General features: G+C 33.8%; 6 protein-coding genes and 1 non-coding gene across 8 annotated transcripts; 5 read left to right on the forward strand and 2 right to left on the reverse strand.

Moving 5' to 3' along the window:
- Positions 1–1,742, forward strand: LOC104729513. Its single transcript, XM_010448495.1, has one exon. The coding sequence runs from the start codon at positions 23–25 to the stop codon at positions 1,715–1,717; it is 1,695 nt and encodes a 564-aa protein (XP_010446797.1). The 5' UTR covers positions 1–22; the 3' UTR covers positions 1,718–1,742.
- Positions 5,159–5,807, forward strand: LOC104729606 (putative defensin-like protein 73). Its single transcript, XM_019238409.1, has 2 exons — positions 5,159–5,371; positions 5,490–5,807. The coding sequence occupies exons 1-2, from the start codon at positions 5,296–5,298 to the stop codon at positions 5,630–5,632; spliced, it is 219 nt and encodes a 72-aa protein (XP_019093954.1). The 5' UTR covers positions 5,159–5,295; the 3' UTR covers positions 5,633–5,807.
- LOC104729666 (putative defensin-like protein 73) lies at positions 7,901–8,445 on the forward strand. Of its 2 annotated transcripts, none has more exons than XM_019238436.1 (2): positions 7,901–8,044; positions 8,159–8,445. In XM_019238436.1, the coding sequence occupies exons 1-2, from the start codon at positions 7,972–7,974 to the stop codon at positions 8,308–8,310; spliced, it is 225 nt and encodes a 74-aa protein (XP_019093981.1). In that variant the 5' UTR covers positions 7,901–7,971; the 3' UTR covers positions 8,311–8,445. The 2 variants fall into 2 exon arrangements, 1 of the variants encoding a protein (XP_019093981.1); XR_758327.2 differs by having other exon boundaries at positions 7,954–8,044; positions 8,156–8,445.
- LOC109132228 (defensin-like protein 74) lies at positions 9,456–9,909 on the forward strand. The gene is made up of 2 exons (XM_019243527.1): positions 9,456–9,547; positions 9,660–9,909. The coding sequence occupies exons 1-2, from the start codon at positions 9,472–9,474 to the stop codon at positions 9,806–9,808; spliced, it is 225 nt and encodes a 74-aa protein (XP_019099072.1). The 5' UTR covers positions 9,456–9,471; the 3' UTR covers positions 9,809–9,909.
- On the reverse strand, positions 10,626–14,355 carry LOC104729714 (probable pectate lyase 8). Its single transcript, XM_010448742.2, has 6 exons — positions 14,097–14,355; positions 13,748–13,813; positions 11,654–12,296; positions 11,471–11,574; positions 11,239–11,377; positions 10,626–11,082 (listed from the first exon to the last, which is right to left on the reverse strand). The coding sequence occupies exons 1-6, from the start codon at positions 14,174–14,176 to the stop codon at positions 10,861–10,863; spliced, it is 1,254 nt and encodes a 417-aa protein (XP_010447044.1). The 5' UTR covers positions 14,177–14,355; the 3' UTR covers positions 10,626–10,860.
- Positions 15,789–19,931, reverse strand: LOC104729811 (sterol 3-beta-glucosyltransferase UGT80A2-like). The gene is made up of 15 exons (XM_010448858.2): positions 19,480–19,931; positions 19,160–19,377; positions 18,697–18,939; positions 18,479–18,590; positions 18,196–18,366; positions 17,914–17,977; positions 17,731–17,788; positions 17,465–17,642; positions 17,247–17,377; positions 16,999–17,101; positions 16,827–16,903; positions 16,627–16,674; positions 16,390–16,539; positions 16,099–16,261; positions 15,789–15,828 (listed from the first exon to the last, which is right to left on the reverse strand). Exons 1-15 carry the CDS (start codon positions 19,676–19,678, stop codon positions 15,821–15,823), a joined length of 1,923 nt encoding a protein of 640 aa, XP_010447160.1. The 5' UTR covers positions 19,679–19,931; the 3' UTR covers positions 15,789–15,820.
- Positions 20,387–20,459, forward strand: TRNAV-UAC. Its single transcript has one exon. It is a non-coding gene; the product is annotated as a tRNA-Val (tRNA).

Here is a 20,829-nt window from a genome sequence, read left to right on the forward strand (position 1 = left end):
CTATCAGATCCAGGACCCACCAATGGACGACCAACCAAAGCAAAAAGTGAAGATTCCCTGCAATCATATGTTAGACTACATACAATTGAAGAGTGGAGGATGGCCCGGATCATTTGACTATGATGTAAATACTTGCGCAGGATGCCATGAAGACTACGGGTACTGCTATTGGTGCCCAAGCTGCAGTTTTCGAGCGCATTCCGAATGCATCGAGTGGCCAGACACCATCGACCACCCGTGTCACTCCAGACATCCTCTCAAGAAGGTCTCTCCCGGGACAATTGACTATACAGATGGCAAATGCCATTTTTGTAGAGAAAAACTTATTGATCCAATGTATCATTGTTCCTTATGTAACTTCAGCATAGATGTGAACTGTTGGAGGCATCCACCACATCGTACTATATATCAACCAAAGAGCCATGACCATGCATTCACGCTCATGCCTAGAAAGATCACCTTCACTTGTAATGCATGTGGGATGGTTGGTGACACCAATCCTTACTTTTGTTCTGAGTGTGGTTTCATGCTACATAAAGACTGCATCGATTTGCCCCGAGTCATAAACATCAACCGTCATGACCACCGCATTTCCCGTACTTATCATCTCGGCCACGGAGTTTGGGATTTGTGTGGAGTTTGCCGCAAAGAGATAGATTGGAGTTTCGGAGCTTTCACTTGCAAGCGCTGTCCTCATTATGTTGTCCATCCAAAGTGTGCGACAAGGAAAGATGTGTGGGATGGAAAAGAACTCGAAGATGAGCCTGAAGAAGAAGAAGAAATTGAAGATCCATACAAGGTAATAAATGATAGAGAAATCATTCATTTCAGTCATGAACATAATCTACGGCTTGGTGATGATAATGTCACCGATTACGAAAAGGTGAGGTGCGACGCTTGCATATTTCCAATCAAGTCTGATATATTCTTCAAATGTGTGCATTGCGAGTTCTTCCTTCATAAAGTATGTGCTAGTCTTCCTCGGAGGAAACGAAGCATCATGCACACGGACAAGCTCAATTTACGGGTTAAGGATAAGGCTGCAGGCAAGTATTTCAAGTGTACATCTTGTGCCAAATTATTCGATGGCTTCAGGTACAAAACAACGTTTAATAAATTTGATGTTTGGTGCGGCTCTATTTCTGAGCCTTTTCACCATATACTGCATCCCCATCCCTTATACCACATCTTTTCACCAAAGGGAAGTTATAATACTTGTGGAGCATGTGACAAACCTACACAGTACGTGTTAAGCTGTACTGTTTGTGAGTTTACTCTAGGAATGGATTGTGCCACTTTACCAAATAAAGTGAAACACGCATGCGACAGTCATGATTTATCGTTGCATCGTGGCGTTCATGAAAACTCCAAGGGTCAGTTGTGGTGTGATATATGTGAGAAAAAAATGAATGGAAGCCTATGGTTTTATGGTTGTGATGATTGTGGATCCACTCTCCATACCAAATGTGTATTCGGAGATATGTATTACTTGAAGCCAGGGAAACGATACGGCGAAGCTGAACTAGTTGCCAACGATGGTATGAGTAGACCTTTTTGCATAATGTGTGGAAAGCGTTGCAGGTTCCCTTCCTTCCTTAAAGCTACTTCTCCAGATTCGACTGTTGTGTTCGCTTGTTCAATGGACTGTGCATACGATAGCCTCTGGAAGGAACGCCCCCACTTAGTGGAGAAATGGTTTTATGAAGTTAATCATTAAATGTCTCAAAGGTTCACAAGGCACATAAAAGGGTCATGACGGCCGACTGGAAGCTAAGATGTTTTGCTTTGCTTCCTATATTAGTTTCTTTTTTTTACGGTATTAGTTCAAGCAATGCATGGTTTCATGCATAATAGTTTTTTATTATATTTTTGAATATTTATAAAAACAATATTTTGTTCTTTTTCTATTAACAATAATAACATAATCAAATAATAGATTTTAAGATTGTATTCTAGTAAAATTGTATCAAACAAAATTATCAAAAAAAAATAGTAACTATGTGTAAAAATAATATATATAGACATTCCTCATTTCAAAGTTTAAAGAAATATAAATAGAAGCTATATTATACAAATAAATATAGCTAACAAAAATAAAAAAAATATGAAAATTTAACCAAAGACATTTTATCTTGAAAGATAAATCAAGAATGAAATTTATAATAGTACTGGGTAGGAGTTACATTTGAGTTAAATGTAGAATTACACATGACATTAAATGTGAGTTAATTAGAAATATAATTTCTTTTATTTTTTTTTTCTATGAAAGGAATACCAAGTAGCCAATGAAATTTTAAACTTACACGTGATTTGTTTTTTTGTTGATATAAAATCATACATAAAAATTCAAAATATTATTTTGTAAGTGACAAACTAAATTAGTTTTCTTATAACATCATATGAACTTCAATCTAAAGATTTTTTTAAATCCCAAGAAAAATTCAAAATATTAGTTTTCTTTATTTTACTCCATTTAAATTTAAGTGCTATAAGATAATAGAGAATTAGACATGGATCTGTTCAACCTCATGACATTGTGGGATGAATATAGTAGAATAATATTTAAAATGGATTACTTATAAGATGATAATCTAAAATATACAATGGAGATAAAAAATTTAAAACATCTAAAACAATGTAATATATATATATATATATATCTGTCAAACTCCAAAAATATAGAATTAAGCTTTTACATTGAGATATGAATTGATTTCTTATACAAATACAACAACAACAACAAACACACACAAAAAAAGATTTGAGATATAGTTGAAGAGGATGAGAGGATGAGAGAATGAGAGAATGAGAGAATGAAAGAATAAAAGAACGAGAGATCAAATATCTAAAGTAAAGAATTATGATGTTAATGTGACTTAACCCTCTTGGTCATCGATGGTAATTGGGGTGGCCATATAAAACTGCAGAGTGCTAAACAGAACAAAATTTTTTGAGAAACATATTGAAACAACCAAAAATTCAAAATCAAATAATTTAAATTCAAAATCAATATCTAATGGATTTAAATTATTTGATTTTGAATTTTTGGTTGTTTCAATATGTTTCTCAAAAAATTTTGTTCTGTTTAGTACTCTGCAGTTTTATATGAGAACCTTGGATAAATTTGAATGACTTTATTGCTTTGAAGAAACACACTAAACGAGTATCTATCAAAGTTGGGAGAGATAGAGAAGTTAACAACATCAACATGCCATTGACGCCTGTAAGTTTTTTCATTAATTAATACTTAAACAACTGGGTCAATTGTTTGTGACTGATTTGTTAAAGAGATAAAAAAAAGTTTGAAAGTTCTCATTGTTTTTTTCTTGTTAGATTGGTGTACAATTACAACCGATTATCCTTCTCCAAGTTATTATATCTTTGCAGTATTAGTTTTCACAGAATGTATGGATGGTGGGAGTGTGACAAGTATTTTTCCTCTTCCTCTTTCTTAATTTCTAGATTCAGTTTTTCAGTTATTTTTCCTCTTTCTTGATTTCTGTTTCCGTTTATGTCTTCCTCTTTCTTAATTTTTGTTTCCGTGTGTGTTTCCTTTAGCATGAAACTTAGGGTAATTCTGTTGGTGTAGGTGTTGGAGGATGATGTTAATAGGAGATATACTTCATTCGATGATTTTGTTGTACTTTGCGCTAATGGAGAGACTGTGAACAGTCTCCAACAATTGTGTGAGCTAATAATATATTCACATGAATATGTGAGGATAGATTTAGAAGACAACATGGTGGTTATAATCAGTTTAAGCTCTCATAAAGAGTCACATGTTCAGCTCTTGAAATCTCACCGGGTGATCTTTGCAATGTCTGAAAACATTGAATACACCCTTACTTGCCTTGGAGAAGATCAATGATTATCGAATTAGCTCTGTCTCTTCTAGTTTTATTGTGTTTAATTCTAGACATACTCATTCTCTCACTTTTATTTTGTTTAATTCTTGTATGAGACATTTTATTGTGTTTAACTCTTATATGAGACCTTTTATTGTGTTTAGTTCTTGTATGAGACACATTAGACTTATTTGGTATGAGTAACCGATTACGAAATTGCTAGCTAGGAGAAACAGATTGAGTGATGTGTTAAGTATTGACTATAATTGTGTTTATAATGAAGTGGTTTGTGTGATATTGTTTAGATGAGATTTAGGGAATGAATTGATCTGCCTATAGCATATAAGTATTTATAAAGAAGTCTGTTTATAAAGGGTTCTACGCTAGATGAAAACTCCAAAATTGTGGTTAAAGTTGAGTTTTTTTTTAACGGGTGCACCAATGCAACAAATAAACCAAAATTTTGTTTAAAGTCAAACTCAACTTTTAGGTAAAAATTTTCTCTAAAAGCACAGTTTTCTTATTTAGAAAAAAAAACGAGAGATGAACAAAATTAAAATGTAATCTTTAAACTAACTACTTTTTCTCTAAAGTTCCAGTTTTCCTCAAATCCAGAGATGAAGTCAGAAAATAAAATTTAGTTGCAAATATAATGAAAAAATGCTTAAAACAGTATGTCGTTTCTTCACCCTTTCTTAATATTTTTGTTTTTAAAACTAGCGCCTCCTCCTCTCCCGGAAAAAGACACCCGAGAACAAGTTTGCTCTGAAGTTGGTCAAGTTGACCGAGAGAAAAGGTGGCAAGTGCTTGGAGCAGTTGCATGGGCCAAATGTAATGAAAAAGTGCTCAAATCATTTACCGAGTTGGGTCTCGCATCATCGCTAGTTTGTCTGAAAAACGTCCCCAACTCCCTCATCAAACAAGGAGGTGTCACAAAGGAGGAAGCTACTGAAATCATTACCAAGATCGAAGCTGTCGGTGAAGTTGCTGTTATGGAGCCGTGTTTATGATGATGACCAGCTTCCTAATTGTTTGTCTTTGTGACTGACACTCAGCACGTACGTCCGTAGTAGTTGTTTTGTAAGAGAAACAAAAATAAATAATAAAACCATTTTACATGTAAAAGGATTTGATGGACTCAAAATCTCTTTAGATTTGCAATTAAGTTTTTGAAATGTGCCATTTAAAGTTGTATTAATAATTAAGGATTTGAATTGTATTAATAATTAATACAATTCAGATTTTAAAGTTGTACTATCTATCTATATATATATATATATATATATAAATAAATAAAAATAAATATCCTTGGATTGGCAAAAACTATTTAAAGGTTTTAGTTGGTGAAAACTAATTCACATCAGATTTTGTTTGAGTGGCAAAAACCTTATATAAAGAGCTCATAAGAACAGATCTAAAAGCAAACGTGATATATTTGGCAACAAAGAAAATGAATTGCAAGATTGGATTCATGAGCTCCACCATGGTGATTACTTCAATAGTCATCCTATTTCTCTTGGTTTCAGGTTAGACTCTTTCGATCGTGTCTGTTTTAATAGCAAGCTATGAGAAATATTAATAACATGTTATCGTAACTCAAGTCTTATTTTCTTTAAAATTGGTATTGGGTGAAAATTAATGTAGGAAACGGTGAAGCTCAACCCAAAAACTGCATTGGATTATGTAAAATGCTTTTTGACTGTTCGGCCGCTTGCATCAAGATGGGATATACAATGGGCCAATGTATTGGCTGGAAAAACCCCGATATATGTTGTTGCGACCATTAGACCATCCTCATCGCACAACCCCTTCAAAAATGTCTTTAATTAATTTTATTTATTAAATCTTAAATTAAATAAATTAGAACCGATCAAAATATGACATATTATTTAAGAGTGTCCTCAGTAATCAATAGAGTCTTAAATAGTTAAATGTCTTCCGAAAGACATTTTTATTTCTCTATCTTGATGAATGTCTTTAATCTAATATTAAAAAAATTAGGGAAAACACCCCATCTATAACCAATCGATGTGCTCTTAAATGTTTCGTATATAGATGTATTTAATGTACATCAACAAAATTTAGTAAATTTATATGAAAGTAAAATATTAGATTTAAGTAAAATAATTCTAACAACTTTGATTAATTAAAATGAAAAAGAAAAGGAAAAAAAGAATTTTTTTTGTATTTAAGTAATAATTAGTTCTAATATATTATAATATATATTTTTCAGCAAAAAAGCTCTTGGGCACTATTATTGAAAAATTAATCAAAACCACTTCTTTTGTATTCAACAATAGAGTTGATGAACTTGTACTACATACTTATATATTTTTGGGGTTGAACGAATGGATAACAAATATGTTCGCACAAAAATACTATAATGTATACATAGGCCAAAAGCCAATAGTTTAATTGGTAAAAATATTAGGTAAATTACAATTTAGAAATCGCTGATTGGAGTTGCTATTGGAATGAGACTATATAAATATGTTCTGATCGCGAACCTGAAGAGATCTATGGAAAATATATAGCTAGATTGATTGGGAAATAAATATAAAAATGTGTTAGTCAATTAAGAGAAGAAAGTTAGTAAAGGTTGATCAACTATTATTTGAAGCTTGTCATAAGACATCGAAGCATTTTGATCACATATATAATAGCTCTTCTTGGACTTCACCATTTTGCATGTAAAAGGATTTGATGGAATCAAAATCTTTTTAGATTTGCAATTAAGTTTTTGAAATGTGCCATTTAATTAATAAAAATTAGTACAACTCAGATTTTAAAGTTGTACTATCTATATATAAATTAATAAAGACAAATACCCTTGGATTGGCAAAAAATTACCTAAAATAAAAATGAAATGGGTTTTGATTCTTACACCGTCCGAGAGTATACCTAAATAGTTAGAACTTAGAACACATTATAACATTTTCATTTTTCTTCCCTTTGTATTCCAAAAATTATGCTTCCCTTTGGTTATGCTTGGATTAGTTCATCTAGTATTAAGCTTCGTTTAAGCTTAATTACTTGATCGTTGTGGCGTTGAAAGGTTCAAGTGGGTCTCGATTATCTTACGGTCAAATCCCGGGAGACCCTTGACAAAGCATTTATAGAGAAAGATGCATCTTATGCGGAGAAAACCAAGTTCCATTCTCTTGTTATGGCCATTTGTGTTGAAGCCCGTTATCATTTGTTGGTATGCGGGAAGTCCTTATGGTTTTCGAGAGCTAAATCAGTCTCGAGACAAGATGTTTTTGGTTTAAACATTGTATCTGTAAAATTCTTTCATTTTCTAGTTGTAGGTTATGGATAGATCTTTGTGTCTCTGTAATTTCATTCTCGTCTTTTGTCTTGTGATTTGTAATCTTTCCGAATTCTATTATCAATCAATATAATCTTTTTAGTGAAAAAAAAAAAACAATGAAATGGGTTTCTTTTTTTTTGCATGAACGTAGTCAATATATTGTTGATGAATCACGTGAATCTGTGTTATTGTGTGTGTGTTTTTTTTTGTTTGGGTTAAAGATTGTGTTAGTGTAGACGGAACTCTTCCTTCCGATGGGTATTTGGGCTTTTGTCAGTTTTTGTAGTGTTTAGTTATTGACATGCTTTAGTATTAATTGCATGTAAAAGGATTTGATGGAATTAAATTCTCTTTAGATTTGCAATTAAGTTTTTAAAATGTGCCATTTAAATAATAAAAATTAATATTTTCTCTGTCCCAATATACAAGATTTTAAACCTTTTTTTGTTCCATTTTATAAAAAAAATTCCAAGTTTCTATGTATTGTTTAATATTTTTTTACTACTTAAATTCTGTAGTATTTTTTTCTGTTAGTTGAAGTTTGTTAAATGATAAATTTTTTATTGTTTCTTAAAATTTGTGTTTCTTTTGCCAAAAAATCTTATACAATGAGAGTGAGAGAATATAAGTCAGATTTTAAAGTTGAATGCATAATTAATATCCTTGGATTGAGAAAAAATATATTAAAATTAATGTCTTAGTTGGTGAAAAGTGAAAACTAATTCACATCAGATTTTGTTTGAGTGGCAAAGGTATTATAAAAAGAGCTCATAAGAACATGTCCAAAGCAAACGTGATATACTGGCAACAACGAAAATGAATTGCAAGATTGGTATCATGAGCTTCATGGTGATTATTTCAATAGTCTTCCTATTCCTCTTGGTTTCAGGTTGGTCCTTTCATTTCATGTCTGTTTTTAAGCAAACTATGAGAAATATCAATAATGTTTTACTGAAACTTAAGTCTTATTTTCTTTAAAATTGATATTGGATGAAAAAAGTAGGAAAAGTTGAAGCTCAACCCCAAAAGTGCATTGGATCATGTACAAGCAGTTCTGCCTGTGGAAACTCTTGCATCAAGATGGGATACAAAATTGGCGAATGCGTCGGCTGGAAAAAACCCAATAAATGTTGTTGCATGTTTCGTATGTACTAGATTCATTTGAAATCATCAGCAAAAAATATACTTGATGAGTAATATAGCTAGTACTATATAACAAAAGCGTGCGAGTTCTGATAACCTCGGTTTAACTCAAATAATGGAAAAAACATATTATTACATTAACAAATAATTATAATGTATCATAATGTATATGTACACATAGACACAAATCACAATCCCGTTTGACGAAAAAAAGTTTAAGAACATAGTCATCGGCCATCAGATACACTTCTACACCACATGTCATCCATCTAAATAATGTAGTTACAACTTACACAACACATTATAACATTTTTTGTTACTACGATGTGTAATTTATTTTATATGGACCACATTTTCAATTAGTCAATTTAATGTTGAAGCATCCTTTAATTCATCTTAATAGAGTTTATATTTAATTTCGAGAATATATAAATCGTCGAAGATCCACATAAACTTGTTTTATATGAGTTTCTATACATTTAATATATTGTTCAGGTTGTTATATATATTATCGACAAATGTGTGAGTTGTTGACACTTTTCATCCGCTTGATTTGGTCTCCGAAACTAAGAAATCTAAAAGTAATTTTGCTGACAAAAAAACAAAAAGATGTAAAGAATGACGTCAGAATCGGTTATGTATCATCAATTGGAGAGTCAATTAGTATGATGGAAGTCAACTTTTTTATCACAGCTTCAACGAAGTTTTATAGATATTTGGTTGTGACTACTTGTGAGGAGTCGGTCATGCGTAAGAAAATGATAGAGAATGAAATTTAGGTTGTTTTGGAGTTAGATAATCTTCTACTGAAACTATGGTTGAAACTTGAAAGTAATTGAAGTAAGAAGCCTGCACAAGGATGTACTTACTACAAAGTCTACGATACTACTTAAAAATGTCGTCCAATGTTTGAATAACGTACGCCTTGCATGAAAAAAAAGATTGAGAAAATCAAAATCTCCTTACATTGGGAATAAAATAACTAAGTTAACTAATACAGTCAACGTTTGACCAAAAAAAAAAAAAAAACTAATACAGTCAACGAAAAAATATGGTAACAATATATATGAAATATGCTACTGAAAATGAAAACGAAAACCAAGGTATAAATATATTCACTCGAGTCTGAATATCAATAAAACAGATTTTGAGACAAAGCAAAGTGATAATACAATGAAAATGAATTGCAAGATTGGATTCATGAGCTTGCTCGTGATTACTTCAGTAATGTTCCTCTTTCTGGTTTCAGGTTAGGCCGTACATCTCATTTTGTAGCTAAATTATGAGAAATATCCAATATTGTGTTATCATATTCCAGTTTTCTTTATTTACTTTTCCTGGTTTGGGTGAAATTAATATAGACAAGGTAGAAGCCCAAAAAGAATGTGTTGGGGTTGGACCATGTAAACTGGTTCGGAACTGTAAGGCGGCTTGCATTAAGAAAGGATACAAAGTTGGCCAATGTGTTGCCTGGAAGGATGACGATCCTTTTATATGTTGTTGCACCTAACTAGTTTAACTCCATAACTTAACATTGCATACCTAAATCAAAATGTTTTGTCAATGGTCAAAATACCAAAGTAAAAATATACTCCCTCCAGTTTTTTTTACTTGTCGTTTTAGAGCTTTGCACACAAATTAAGAAAATAGATCAATATTCTATTATACCCCTTCTTTAATACATTTTCTAATTTTATTATTGGTCAAATCATTAAAATAGTTGAAATAAAATTGGTATTTTTACCAAACATTGGAAACTTAAAATGATAAGTATTGGAAAACAAAATTTTTCCTCTAGAAATGACAACCAAAAAAACCAAAGGGAGTACTATGTTATTAATAATATGCTCCAATCTTCTAGAACCGCACCCTTAATCAAAAAGCCATGTAAGTTTTTGGATACTTTGAGAGCAGATATGCACAAACAAATTAAATTGTCCGTTGGTGAATAATGTCGTAACTCTTGAGTAGTAAGTAAAGACAAGTCAATAAGAAGAAAAGACAAATCCAATTAGTTCAAATCGGGTTGTAATAGAGGATATATATCAATGACATGATCGTTGGCCAAAACATCACATGACTAAAAAAAAAAACAGACCTTTCTTCTTTAAAGCACACTGGCATCTTTGCAATCTCATGTGCTTCTTGTCTCTCCTTTGTTTCCTTGTAATGTTCCACGTGTCCCCACCACATTCACTTCCCTCATATTTTTCAACCTATTCACACGACATTACTATTGATTCCTTTGAAGCAACCGGCAAAGTACATTTAGTGCTTTAAAGCCACTAAAAGCAAGATAACGACTAAAAGCAAGAAGATAGAGACTTAAATAAGAAACAACTTTATATCAATGGAGGTGAAAATAATAATCATATTACATTATATTACAGTTGAAGCCATTTTAATTAGGCCTCCACATCCAATAGGAAGTGTTTATCGCAACAACCCCAAGAGTGAAAAAAAATAAAGTGAGAAAAAGCAGAGTTGCCTGATATGAGTAAACTTGTCGACTTCTGCACAACCCAAAAAAGGTTTTTTCTTTTTCTTCTGATTATTGATTAATTAACATCGACGACCGGCTCTGCAGTTAAGAGCACCCGAGTAAGAGGTCATTGTGCCTACAAGTGAGGATGATTTGGCTGATAAACTCGAAGCTCTAGCATAGTTGGCTCCAGCTCCAGCTCCAGAACGTGTGAAAAACGCTCCGTTTAAGAAAAGATCTCCTTCTGATCTCCAATTCCAGTGCTTCCATTTCGATTGTCCTGTGTACTCTCTCTTAGTAACCTGCCATGTTATCAATCATCGCGTTAGAAAAATTCAATGTCACAGTTTGTGTTTCCATTGCTACACAATCAGTAGTGTAATCGTGACAGAACCAATGTCAAAAACACGGTATAAAGATCCATCCTTTGAATCAAGTGATAGTCAAAAGAAACATACCTCCTTAGCAAATGGGTTAGTTGGAGCAAGAAATCGATTGCCCTGACTGTTGATGGTGGGACTAGCACTACCACCAATTGCATACATTTCCCAGTGCGTGTAGTCATTGTTAACTACATGGAAATATCCATGCCTACACCTACAAAGACCAAAATGTTTCTTACAATCAACACAACTGGCAGGTACTCTCATAAAAATGTTAAGAACATCTTCTTAAAGGTAAGTTAGTTACCTCGGCATCCTCTGGATTAAACCCTCACCAAAATGGTTGTAAGCAATTGTGACTTGCATCACCTTGTCTCTTGTGTATGAATCACTGTGCCCCAACAGCATAACCTAGTAAAACACATTCTCTACTCAGTTGCTGCTAAAACCACAATTCCCAATTCCATGAACAGAGCCAAGTGTTATATACCTCATTGTGATGGGTGAAGAAATTGTTGGAGACAGTAATGGCGGTGGAGCTCATAACAGCGTCAACAAGCCCATCAGCACAATTAGAAAGCGAATTGTGATCAATCCAAATATGACTCGACCCAAAAATCGAGATAGCGTCACCATCAGCCATCGATCTCCACCCGTAATGCGACGGAGAGCTTCTAACCATAGCGTTACCCGTAGGCTTACAGTCATGTATATGAATCCCGTGTACGATAATGTTCGTGACGTACTGAATCGTGAGGCAAGCGCCATTAGCGATGTGGACATTGACGCCACGGCCGTCGATGGTTTTGAAGCTATTCATGATCAGCTCTTGTTTCAAGGTTATCACCATGTCGCGTTTGAAGATGATCCATAGCGGTTCCTCTTGGATCACCGCGTGACGGAGTGTTCCCGGTATGGGGTTAACCGGGTTGTCGTCATTAGGGTTGGTTACGACGTAGTAACGACCGTCTCGGCCTCCGATTGCGTTGCGGCCGAATCCGATTGAGCAATCGGCTAAACGTTTGCGACGGAGCTGCCATTTACGGTCGCAACGCCAGCAATCGTCGATTGGGTTGCCGGTGGAGCAGGAGAAGTAACCTAACCGTCTCCGCTCTGTGCTGTTTCGTATGCTCCTGTTTCATCGGTTAAACAAACGTTTTACCCAAATTTAGTAAAATTTTTATCATTTACTTAACCAGTAAAAAAATTAGTAAATCTGATTTAATTTATTTTTTGTAACCAATTGTTTTTTTTTTAATGTAAGTATATAAATAATGTTTACAAAAAAAAAACATGAAATATGCAAAATATTTGTTTGTGGTTTTTGTACTAAAGATTATTACAAGTAAACTAAGTAAGATACAATTTAGAAAGACTTTTTAGTACCACTAACTAAACTTGCAAAGTCAAGAGACATGATAATGTGTTATACTGTTATGTATATCGACTAGAAAGAAAAATCCAAACTGTTTGCTCAAAAAACCAAAAAACCAAAAAAAAAAAAAAATGAGAAAAAAGAAAGAAAACATGTTATGAATGAACTATGAAGTGTACGTGTCAATGCATGTGGGCATGATGAGCATGTGCATCTGCTCTGTCAAAATCATTGTTTGAAAAGAAACGATTAGTGCTGGAAACATTACACATGTTCTCGAGACTGGACCAATCAATAATAATGTATATCGTTTTGGTTGTATGATCAAAATGCATTATTGCTTTTAATGAAGAAGAAGCTACCGATTACTTTTACATGTCAGCTAGAGTAGGAGAATAAGCATAAACCATAAAGTACCTCTCCTCAATCCTCACTCACGACAGTTAAATTTAAATTATTGAATGACATAAATATATAATATATATATATATATATATATTTTGAACAAATGAATGACATAAATATGTATACATACAAGTATCTGGTACAACTGTTTTTTTAGTTTCCTTTTCAAGGGTTAAACTCCTTTCTGTTGGAATGAGCTTTATGTGATTCATCATTTTGGTATCACTATAAACTAAGAAACTAAAATACTAGTGTTTATTGAATTGGCTTAAGATTACTGATGTTATATATGATGGGTAAAAGAGTTTGTTGTATTATTTTTTTTTTGTCAAAAAAAAGAGTGTTGTATTTATCTAAGAGAATATTTTTAAAAAATAATTTTAAAAAAAAGGGACTAGTCAGGGGAATGTGGCTTTGGGTTGGACCCATTTTTGACTAGAGAATATGAAAGTGATTTGTCAAAACTGTTTCAAGATAACTTCATGTGAGGGTTGCTGCTTCTCTGTTTTGTCATAAATTCTACTACCTTTTTTTTTAATAATCTTTTTCCCCTCTGGTTAAAAGAAATATGAAGAGGGCATATGAAAAAGTTTAATTATTGTATTCAGAAAAGCATCACGAGAAGCTGCTATATATACCCCCGGATGTAAGCGTTTTGTAATTTCTTTTTGATAATTGAGTTTACTATAGGTGAAAAATACATAGTAGTATTATATATTTTATCATTGTTAATTATTAGTAGTAAAGTTTTAAAAAAAAACATGTATATTGGTGGAATAAACTTTGTTATATGGAGAAACTCACATGTCCACCATAGCAGCTACTTCCTCTGGGTTCTCAACCGCATGTTCATGCCATGTTTCATTCGACCTGGCAAAACATTTATTATACAATCACACCATTATTGTCTCATTTATGACCTCATATTAGTACGTATTTTATTTACACAATAATTTTTTGTATTTTTTTGAATTGAGATTGCCCTTGGACCCTCTTGGTGAACAAGAACACGTATAATCAAGCTACATTGAGCTAGAATATCTTTGATGGATGATGTCATACGTCTTGTAACATCCCAGAGCATTACAAGTCTACTTACCAAATGTACAAAAAAATGACAATCATGATGATGATACTAATTAGTGGGTTATACCTGGATGAACTGACGCCGATAAAGAGAGTTGCTAGAAGTAATGCAGAAGCAAAGAGAATAAGTTTTGTGACATGAGCCATTGTTATATGGCTATATTGTTCTTGCTCTGGTTCTTTCTAGTTGTCTCTGTCTGAAGAATAGGCTTTTCTCGAAATGAAAAAGAAAGGAAGGTGAATAGGAGAAGAAGAGTAGAAGAAAGGCTACGGGAGAGAGAAGTTAATATAAGAAAAGATTGCGTGACCCATTCCCATTATCTTATTGGCCTAATTTCATATAAAATAAAAAAAGAACAAATAAAGAGAAGCTTCAAAAGTAATACTACTAAAAATACTATAAGATTTTCAATTTTTTTTTAATTCCGCAGAGTCATGAATCTGGTTGTGATTGCTAATCTGGACGATGATTAAATTATTCAACCATTATGTATGATTTTAACTATTAAAAAATTATGTGAAATGTGAGCTTCATTCATCATCTCCCCGAGATAAATTAGCAAATATAGCTGTGAAATCCTTATCATTGGTTTTGCAGTTAAATAATAAAACGAATATTTATTCAATATACATTTTTTAATAAAAAAATGAACAGTGATAAATTAGGATACAAAAACTATTTGACTGTTGTCACGACTCATACGTCGTCCTTTCATGCCATAAACTCGACCGACAGATTCAATCTAGTGGGTTAACCGAGTCCATTCAACCTCCGGTATAAATCAAAAAACCCATCCTCAAAATATTTGTTCTATTTCCAATTAACTTGAGTTGATCCTCCTAGTTCAGTCCGAAGATTATTAATCATGACTCATGACCATAGTCTTGTATATGCATTCATAACTAATAAGATTTCAAACACATATAAGGCTTAGATTTCGAAAGTATTTATTTTTAGTTTTTTGGGGTCACTTTAAGAAAATGAAAACACATGTGCATGTGTACTTGTATATAAAATCGTACAGTGATAACAATAATGAGTCTGGCCAACAACGGTATCATGTCATGTGATTGTTATTCGTCATACCTCTCTTTTTTTTTTTCGCAACTCGCGAGTCATTGGATAATAATGTTTTGTGAAAGAGAATAAAAAAAGAATAATAATTTTTTTAATAGAAAGTTTATAGACAGCTAATTGAAACTTGTAGGCTTCTCATATTGGTTCCGGATCATTTTTATTTCCTTAATTCGCCACAATTGACTTTCCCCATGTGACCATTATACCTTACGTTCATTACAAAAGTTAATCATTCATTTTTTAACCGCTAATAATGTTATAATTATGCAATAATCACCTAATCATCGTTTTGATAAGCGGCCAATAAATTTCTGTTGCAAGGAAACCTAAGTTAATTACAAAAGATATGTATGTGCTTATCACACATTCGGTAGTTAATGTAGGCTCCCACTTGATGATTGTCGGCAACAACGTTTAATGGCCAAACATTCACTTTCATAGGCCATGGATGGAGCTTACGAAGTTGCGAGTATAACGTAAAAACAAACAATACAAATGACAAAAGAAGAGATAAAAAAGGAAAAAAAATTATATATATATATATAGCTCATCACGTTTGAAAATTCATTCACCTGCCGTAACAAGACCGTACCGCAATCAAGCATGTTCTTACATTGATAAATTAATGACCAAAAAAGGTAACAAACAAACACAATTTAATAGAAATAATAGTGATCTGTGGTTTCTGTACACCATTCCGTAGAAGTTGCAGCTCAAGACACTGAAACAAAATATGTCATTGTATTAATACCTGATCCCACAATGTCCACTATCATCTCCCTTATCTTCAGAAATTTGAATTATATATTTAATTTTTGGCTGCTTGACACAATTTTAAATTATATGCATTCACCTAAAACATCAAATTCCCAAGCACTTCACAAACGTTAACTTTTCCTAACCCAAAACCGAGGAAGAAAACAGGACATAAAAAAAGATAACAATACAAAAGAGAAAAGAGGAGATTCTGGAGGGGGAGAAAGTTACGAACAGCCAAAGCATCTTCTAAAAGAGAGAAATCCAGCAGGTTCAGGGACCGGATCTGGAACGTTCTGTTTCGTACTCGGAAGATGTTTAAAGAAAGCTTTCACGGCTCCAGCCACACCATCCTCGTCCTTCATCGCCTCTGCTAGCGTCTCTGCACTACTCTTCACCTGCTCCCACTTAGATGCTCAGTTTCATTGTAATAAAACCATGCCATGGTCCATAACTAGGGATGGTCATATCAACCAAGCCGGAATGCTTAGACTGCAATCAAACCACAACTTAAAATACTATTTACCTTATCGTCGATCATGAAGTTTATGGCATCTTCAAGCTTATGAAGTGAGAATTCATCAACTGGGATTGGTGCAGGACCTACACCTCTAGCATGCACTCGTTCTCCCCAAAAAGGTTGGTCTCCAAAGAAAGGCACGATTGTAGTTGGGCACTGTGTTCAAGGAAAAAGCAAGACACTTTCATATTAACAACTTGAATCCTATCTCAAGACTTCAGCATCCACTCATATTAAACTTACCGAGGCTTTAAGACCAGCAGCCGTAGTTCCAGCACCACCATGATGAACCTGAAAGCAGATGAGCAACAATTTCAGGCTTAAAGATGACTCATAAACTACTAATCCAGATAAGCAAAATGTGACTAAAAATTTCCAGAACCAAATAAAGCAACAAGATAATCAAGACTGAACTACGAGATTTTCCAGATTATTAGACATACCACAGCCTTGCATCTCGGGAATAACCAGTCATGTGGGACATTATCCAACAAGTAAACGAAGTCTTTTGGTTCTTTCACTATATGAACACCACACCATGCACATGTTATAGTAACATATACCAAACATGCAAACATCCAATAATGGAAAGGTAATACAAATTGAAGAACATACAGTTTCCAAGTCCACCCCAGCCTTTGTTGATGATTCCTCTCTGCTTAGTTCTTTGAAGTGCTTCCACAATGATTTCTGTCATTTTCTCTGGTTCTTGCACAGGCTTTTACCACAATTTAACAGAATGGGAGATGCATTATTTTCAAAATCTCAGAAGATAATTAATTAGTCAATTTTGGCTATCGTTTTCAACTTCTTAGAGAATAGAGAATCCTATAAAAACACAATTTAGTAAATAAAAGACTCACCAGACTACCAAAGCCGATATATATGGGCTTGTCACCAGCTTCTAGCCATTCCACAAGCTCTGCAGGAGGTTCATAGTTGGATGCAAGATCAAGAAAGCAAAATCCCACAACATCAATTTGAGGCCCCCAGTCTGAGAAAAAAGAAAGCCAAAGAGGAGTGTAAAGATCTAAAAGTAAGAATATCATTATTTCATCAGTAAGCAAATTAGTCATACTACCTTTTGGCTTTGGGACAAGGTGAGGACTCCACATATATCCGTGTGGGATATTAGATCCAGATCCTTGTGTTCCACTTAGATATGTAACAGGACGTAGTTTCAATTTCTTTTTCCTAAGGTCATTTACCATATCTCTTATTCCAAGCCAGATCAATGAGTCGACGATTTGATACGAAAGCTGAAAATGCAAGATGTCGATTTTGAACAAAGAAGTCGAGTTTAAAAACAAACAACAATCAGATGATATGTCAATAAACAAGTCTCACTCTGTATCCTGCTGGTTGTTTGACACGTGACAATGGGTGTGGAAATTCACTTGTAGGTCTGCATAATTATTTAATAGCAAAAAGATAGTGAGTGATTCAGAACAAAAAGAAGAATAAGAATAAGAATGTGTATAATAAAGTAACACTCATTCAGCCAAAATCTGTCGCCACTACAAGACTTACGTCCATGGCATGGTGAAAAATACGTGAATCGGTATCTTCAGTGCTTCTGCCACATGGGTATGTCCTGAAATGTCGATTTCCAAGTTAGTCAGGCCATTAGAATTGAATCTATAATAAGTTGGAAAGCCAGAAAAAACTATGCATCTCAAACTATAGCGTCATTGCATGTATTTGCAGGCAAGATCTAGGTCTGCAAAAAATTATGTCACCAATGGTGTGGACACACCAAACTATGATATGATAAAGTAGTAGCTAATAATTCAAAAATTGCAGAAAACTAACCATATGCTGGGGGATTGGCAATAATTGCATCAGCTTTAAAGGAAATCCCAGAATCAGGATCAGGTTCTTTACATGCTGGAAGTAGAGAATATATGATGTCTTTCATTTGGTTTCGTTGAATTGGGATCTCTGAAGGGCCTGATGGCAAAAACCCCTTGTTCTTAACCATATCTGTACACAACATAGCAAGGAAACCAGTGAATTGCTGATAACTTTGAAAGCTAGAATCAGTAAACTTAAAAGGATGAAGAAAGAAAGGGAAAGTTTGGATGAAGATACTTACAACCGGCTAGCACTTTTGGATCTCCACCTAGAGGATAGAACTCCAGTCCGGCAGTCAAAACGAACTCTTTAAAATTAGCATGAGTTGCAAGTCTAACTCGATGCCCATAGTCCTACATAACCAAAATAATCCATTATATTACTTTCTCCCAAACAATTTAGATTCAAAACTATTCAAGAAACTACAATAATAGTGTAAAAATGAAGAAATATGCCAACCTGAAGCCGTTTGGCTATTGCAACAAAAGGTTGAACATCACCGCGTGTCCCAACAATCAGCATCACGATTTGCATAGGAGGAATATATTGAAGGTCAACCCCGTCGATAGACTCATCACCACAGACACCGTTTTTGGATTCTTCATGGTCAACAACAATAGGTTGAGGGATAGCATCTGCAGGAACTTCAAACACAACAGTACCATCATGTTTCACAGTAGCTATACGGTTCAACAATTTAAGCTGAAAAAAAAAAAAAAAAAAGAAAAGACAATTTAAAAAGTGAGGACAAGTAGTAATATAACAAAGTAACATTGCCCAAGAAAAGTAGGAATCAACAAAGTCAAAGTGATTTCACATGTAACAGATAGCTAAAAATAGAACCAAAGGACAAGATTGTTTTAAAAAAAAAAAAAGAAAGAAACCAAAAATAGATGATGATGATGATGATTTGTAGTGTAACCTTCTTCCCAGCAGAGATTTTGTCATCGAAGATCTTAGCAGCATCCTCAGCAAGAATGTGAGTAACTCTTTGCTGCCTCTCAGTCTTTGATTTATCTAACCTAGACGGTTGCTTTGTTGTTGCTGTTGTTGTTGATGTTGATGATTCAGCCCTTTCACTGCTTGATGAACCTTCCACTGGCATTGTCCATACTCGAGAAAAGCTTTTATTGCCACCACCTAAAAGTAACAAAACCCAATTACGAAACGGATCCAATCCCAGACAAAAGGAAATGAACAAATTAAACCAATTTGAATTCAATCGAAAGGGAGAAACGAAACCTGAAGAAGATTCAGCAGCAACGGTGTTATCAGCAATGGAGGCAACAACAGTTTTTGGATTGGTCTCAAGTTCTTCAGAGACAATGACGACGCCGCCTTCAATCTCCTCGATTTTAACCGAAGCTCGGTCGGAACTTGAGGATGAAGATGAAGAAGAAGAAGAAACTTTGGAGAGCTCAGCCCGCGAAATCTCCGGCATCGTGATTCACTCTCTCTCTCTCTCTCTCTCTCTTCGGCAGCAGCAACGATCTGGATCCTCCTTCGCCTTTTTAAATACGGACTAAATCTTTCTTCTCTGTTGTATCTCCTCGAAATAATAATACGATTCTTTTCTTGCTTTTCTTGTAATTCTCCTGATTTTTTTTTTCTTTTCTTTTTTAATAAAAGAGAAAAGATTCGATTATGTATCGGCACGTTCGAACGAAGTGCGTCACAGTGGCTACGTGATGGGTTCGCCCCGGTTCAGGTTGGTGGTAATTAAACTGCCCGAGTGATGGATAGTTCCGTAAATCTATAAAATCAAAAAAATATTTCTCTTCTGTCCGGAAATCTAAAAGATATTCTTGGAAACGCTGTCGTATTTATGCTTCGACAGCGAATCTTCTCTTCTGTCTGTCATTTCGTATGTTTACGTCCTTGTCGCTTTCTCTTCTGTCCATGAATATATATGTTTTATTATTTGATTTTATCTTATTTAAGAAATTTTGCAATTAAGATACTTCCAAATATTGACTTAAGAAAATATCTGAACATTATTATATCAAGGATACCCTTAATTAATGCTTGCCTTTTTCTTCATATTTTATTACCGTTACCATTGTTATACTATTTCCTTTATGAATGGCTTATTAACTTACTCGTTAATTTCTTTTAATTTCATTATCAAGAATCAAATTATAAACATTCTGGTGCTGTGGTGTAGTGGTTATCACGTTTGTCTTACACGCAAAAGGTCTCCAGTTCGATCATGGGCAGCACCATTTTTTTTTAGCTTTTTATATTTTTTTTGGGTTAGCATTTAAAAACCACCATCTTGTTCATATGTAATTTGGCATCACAATTTTTCATAACGATTAATTATGTGAACAAGATCAATGGATATTTTCGTCTATACTGGCAAATCTTTAGATCAAGTCATCCTAATATTTTAGTTCATCTAAACCTATTCAACTTTTCTTTCAAAGAAAGGATTAAATATATGCAACCAAGAGGAGTGCAGCCAAGTTTGGTTGTCTTTTTTGTTCTTTTACTCTATATCCAATTTGCACATTTGCACTACTAAATCTTTTCTCTATTTACAAAGCATTTAGATCTCCTCCACAATAGTTAAAAGTATACAATAACACGTTA

The sequence above is a fragment of the Camelina sativa genome, chromosome 1 (genome assembly GCF_000633955.1).
Source record: "Camelina sativa cultivar DH55 chromosome 1, Cs, whole genome shotgun sequence".
In the NCBI taxonomy this organism is placed as follows: Eukaryota; Viridiplantae; Streptophyta; class Magnoliopsida; order Brassicales; family Brassicaceae; genus Camelina; species Camelina sativa.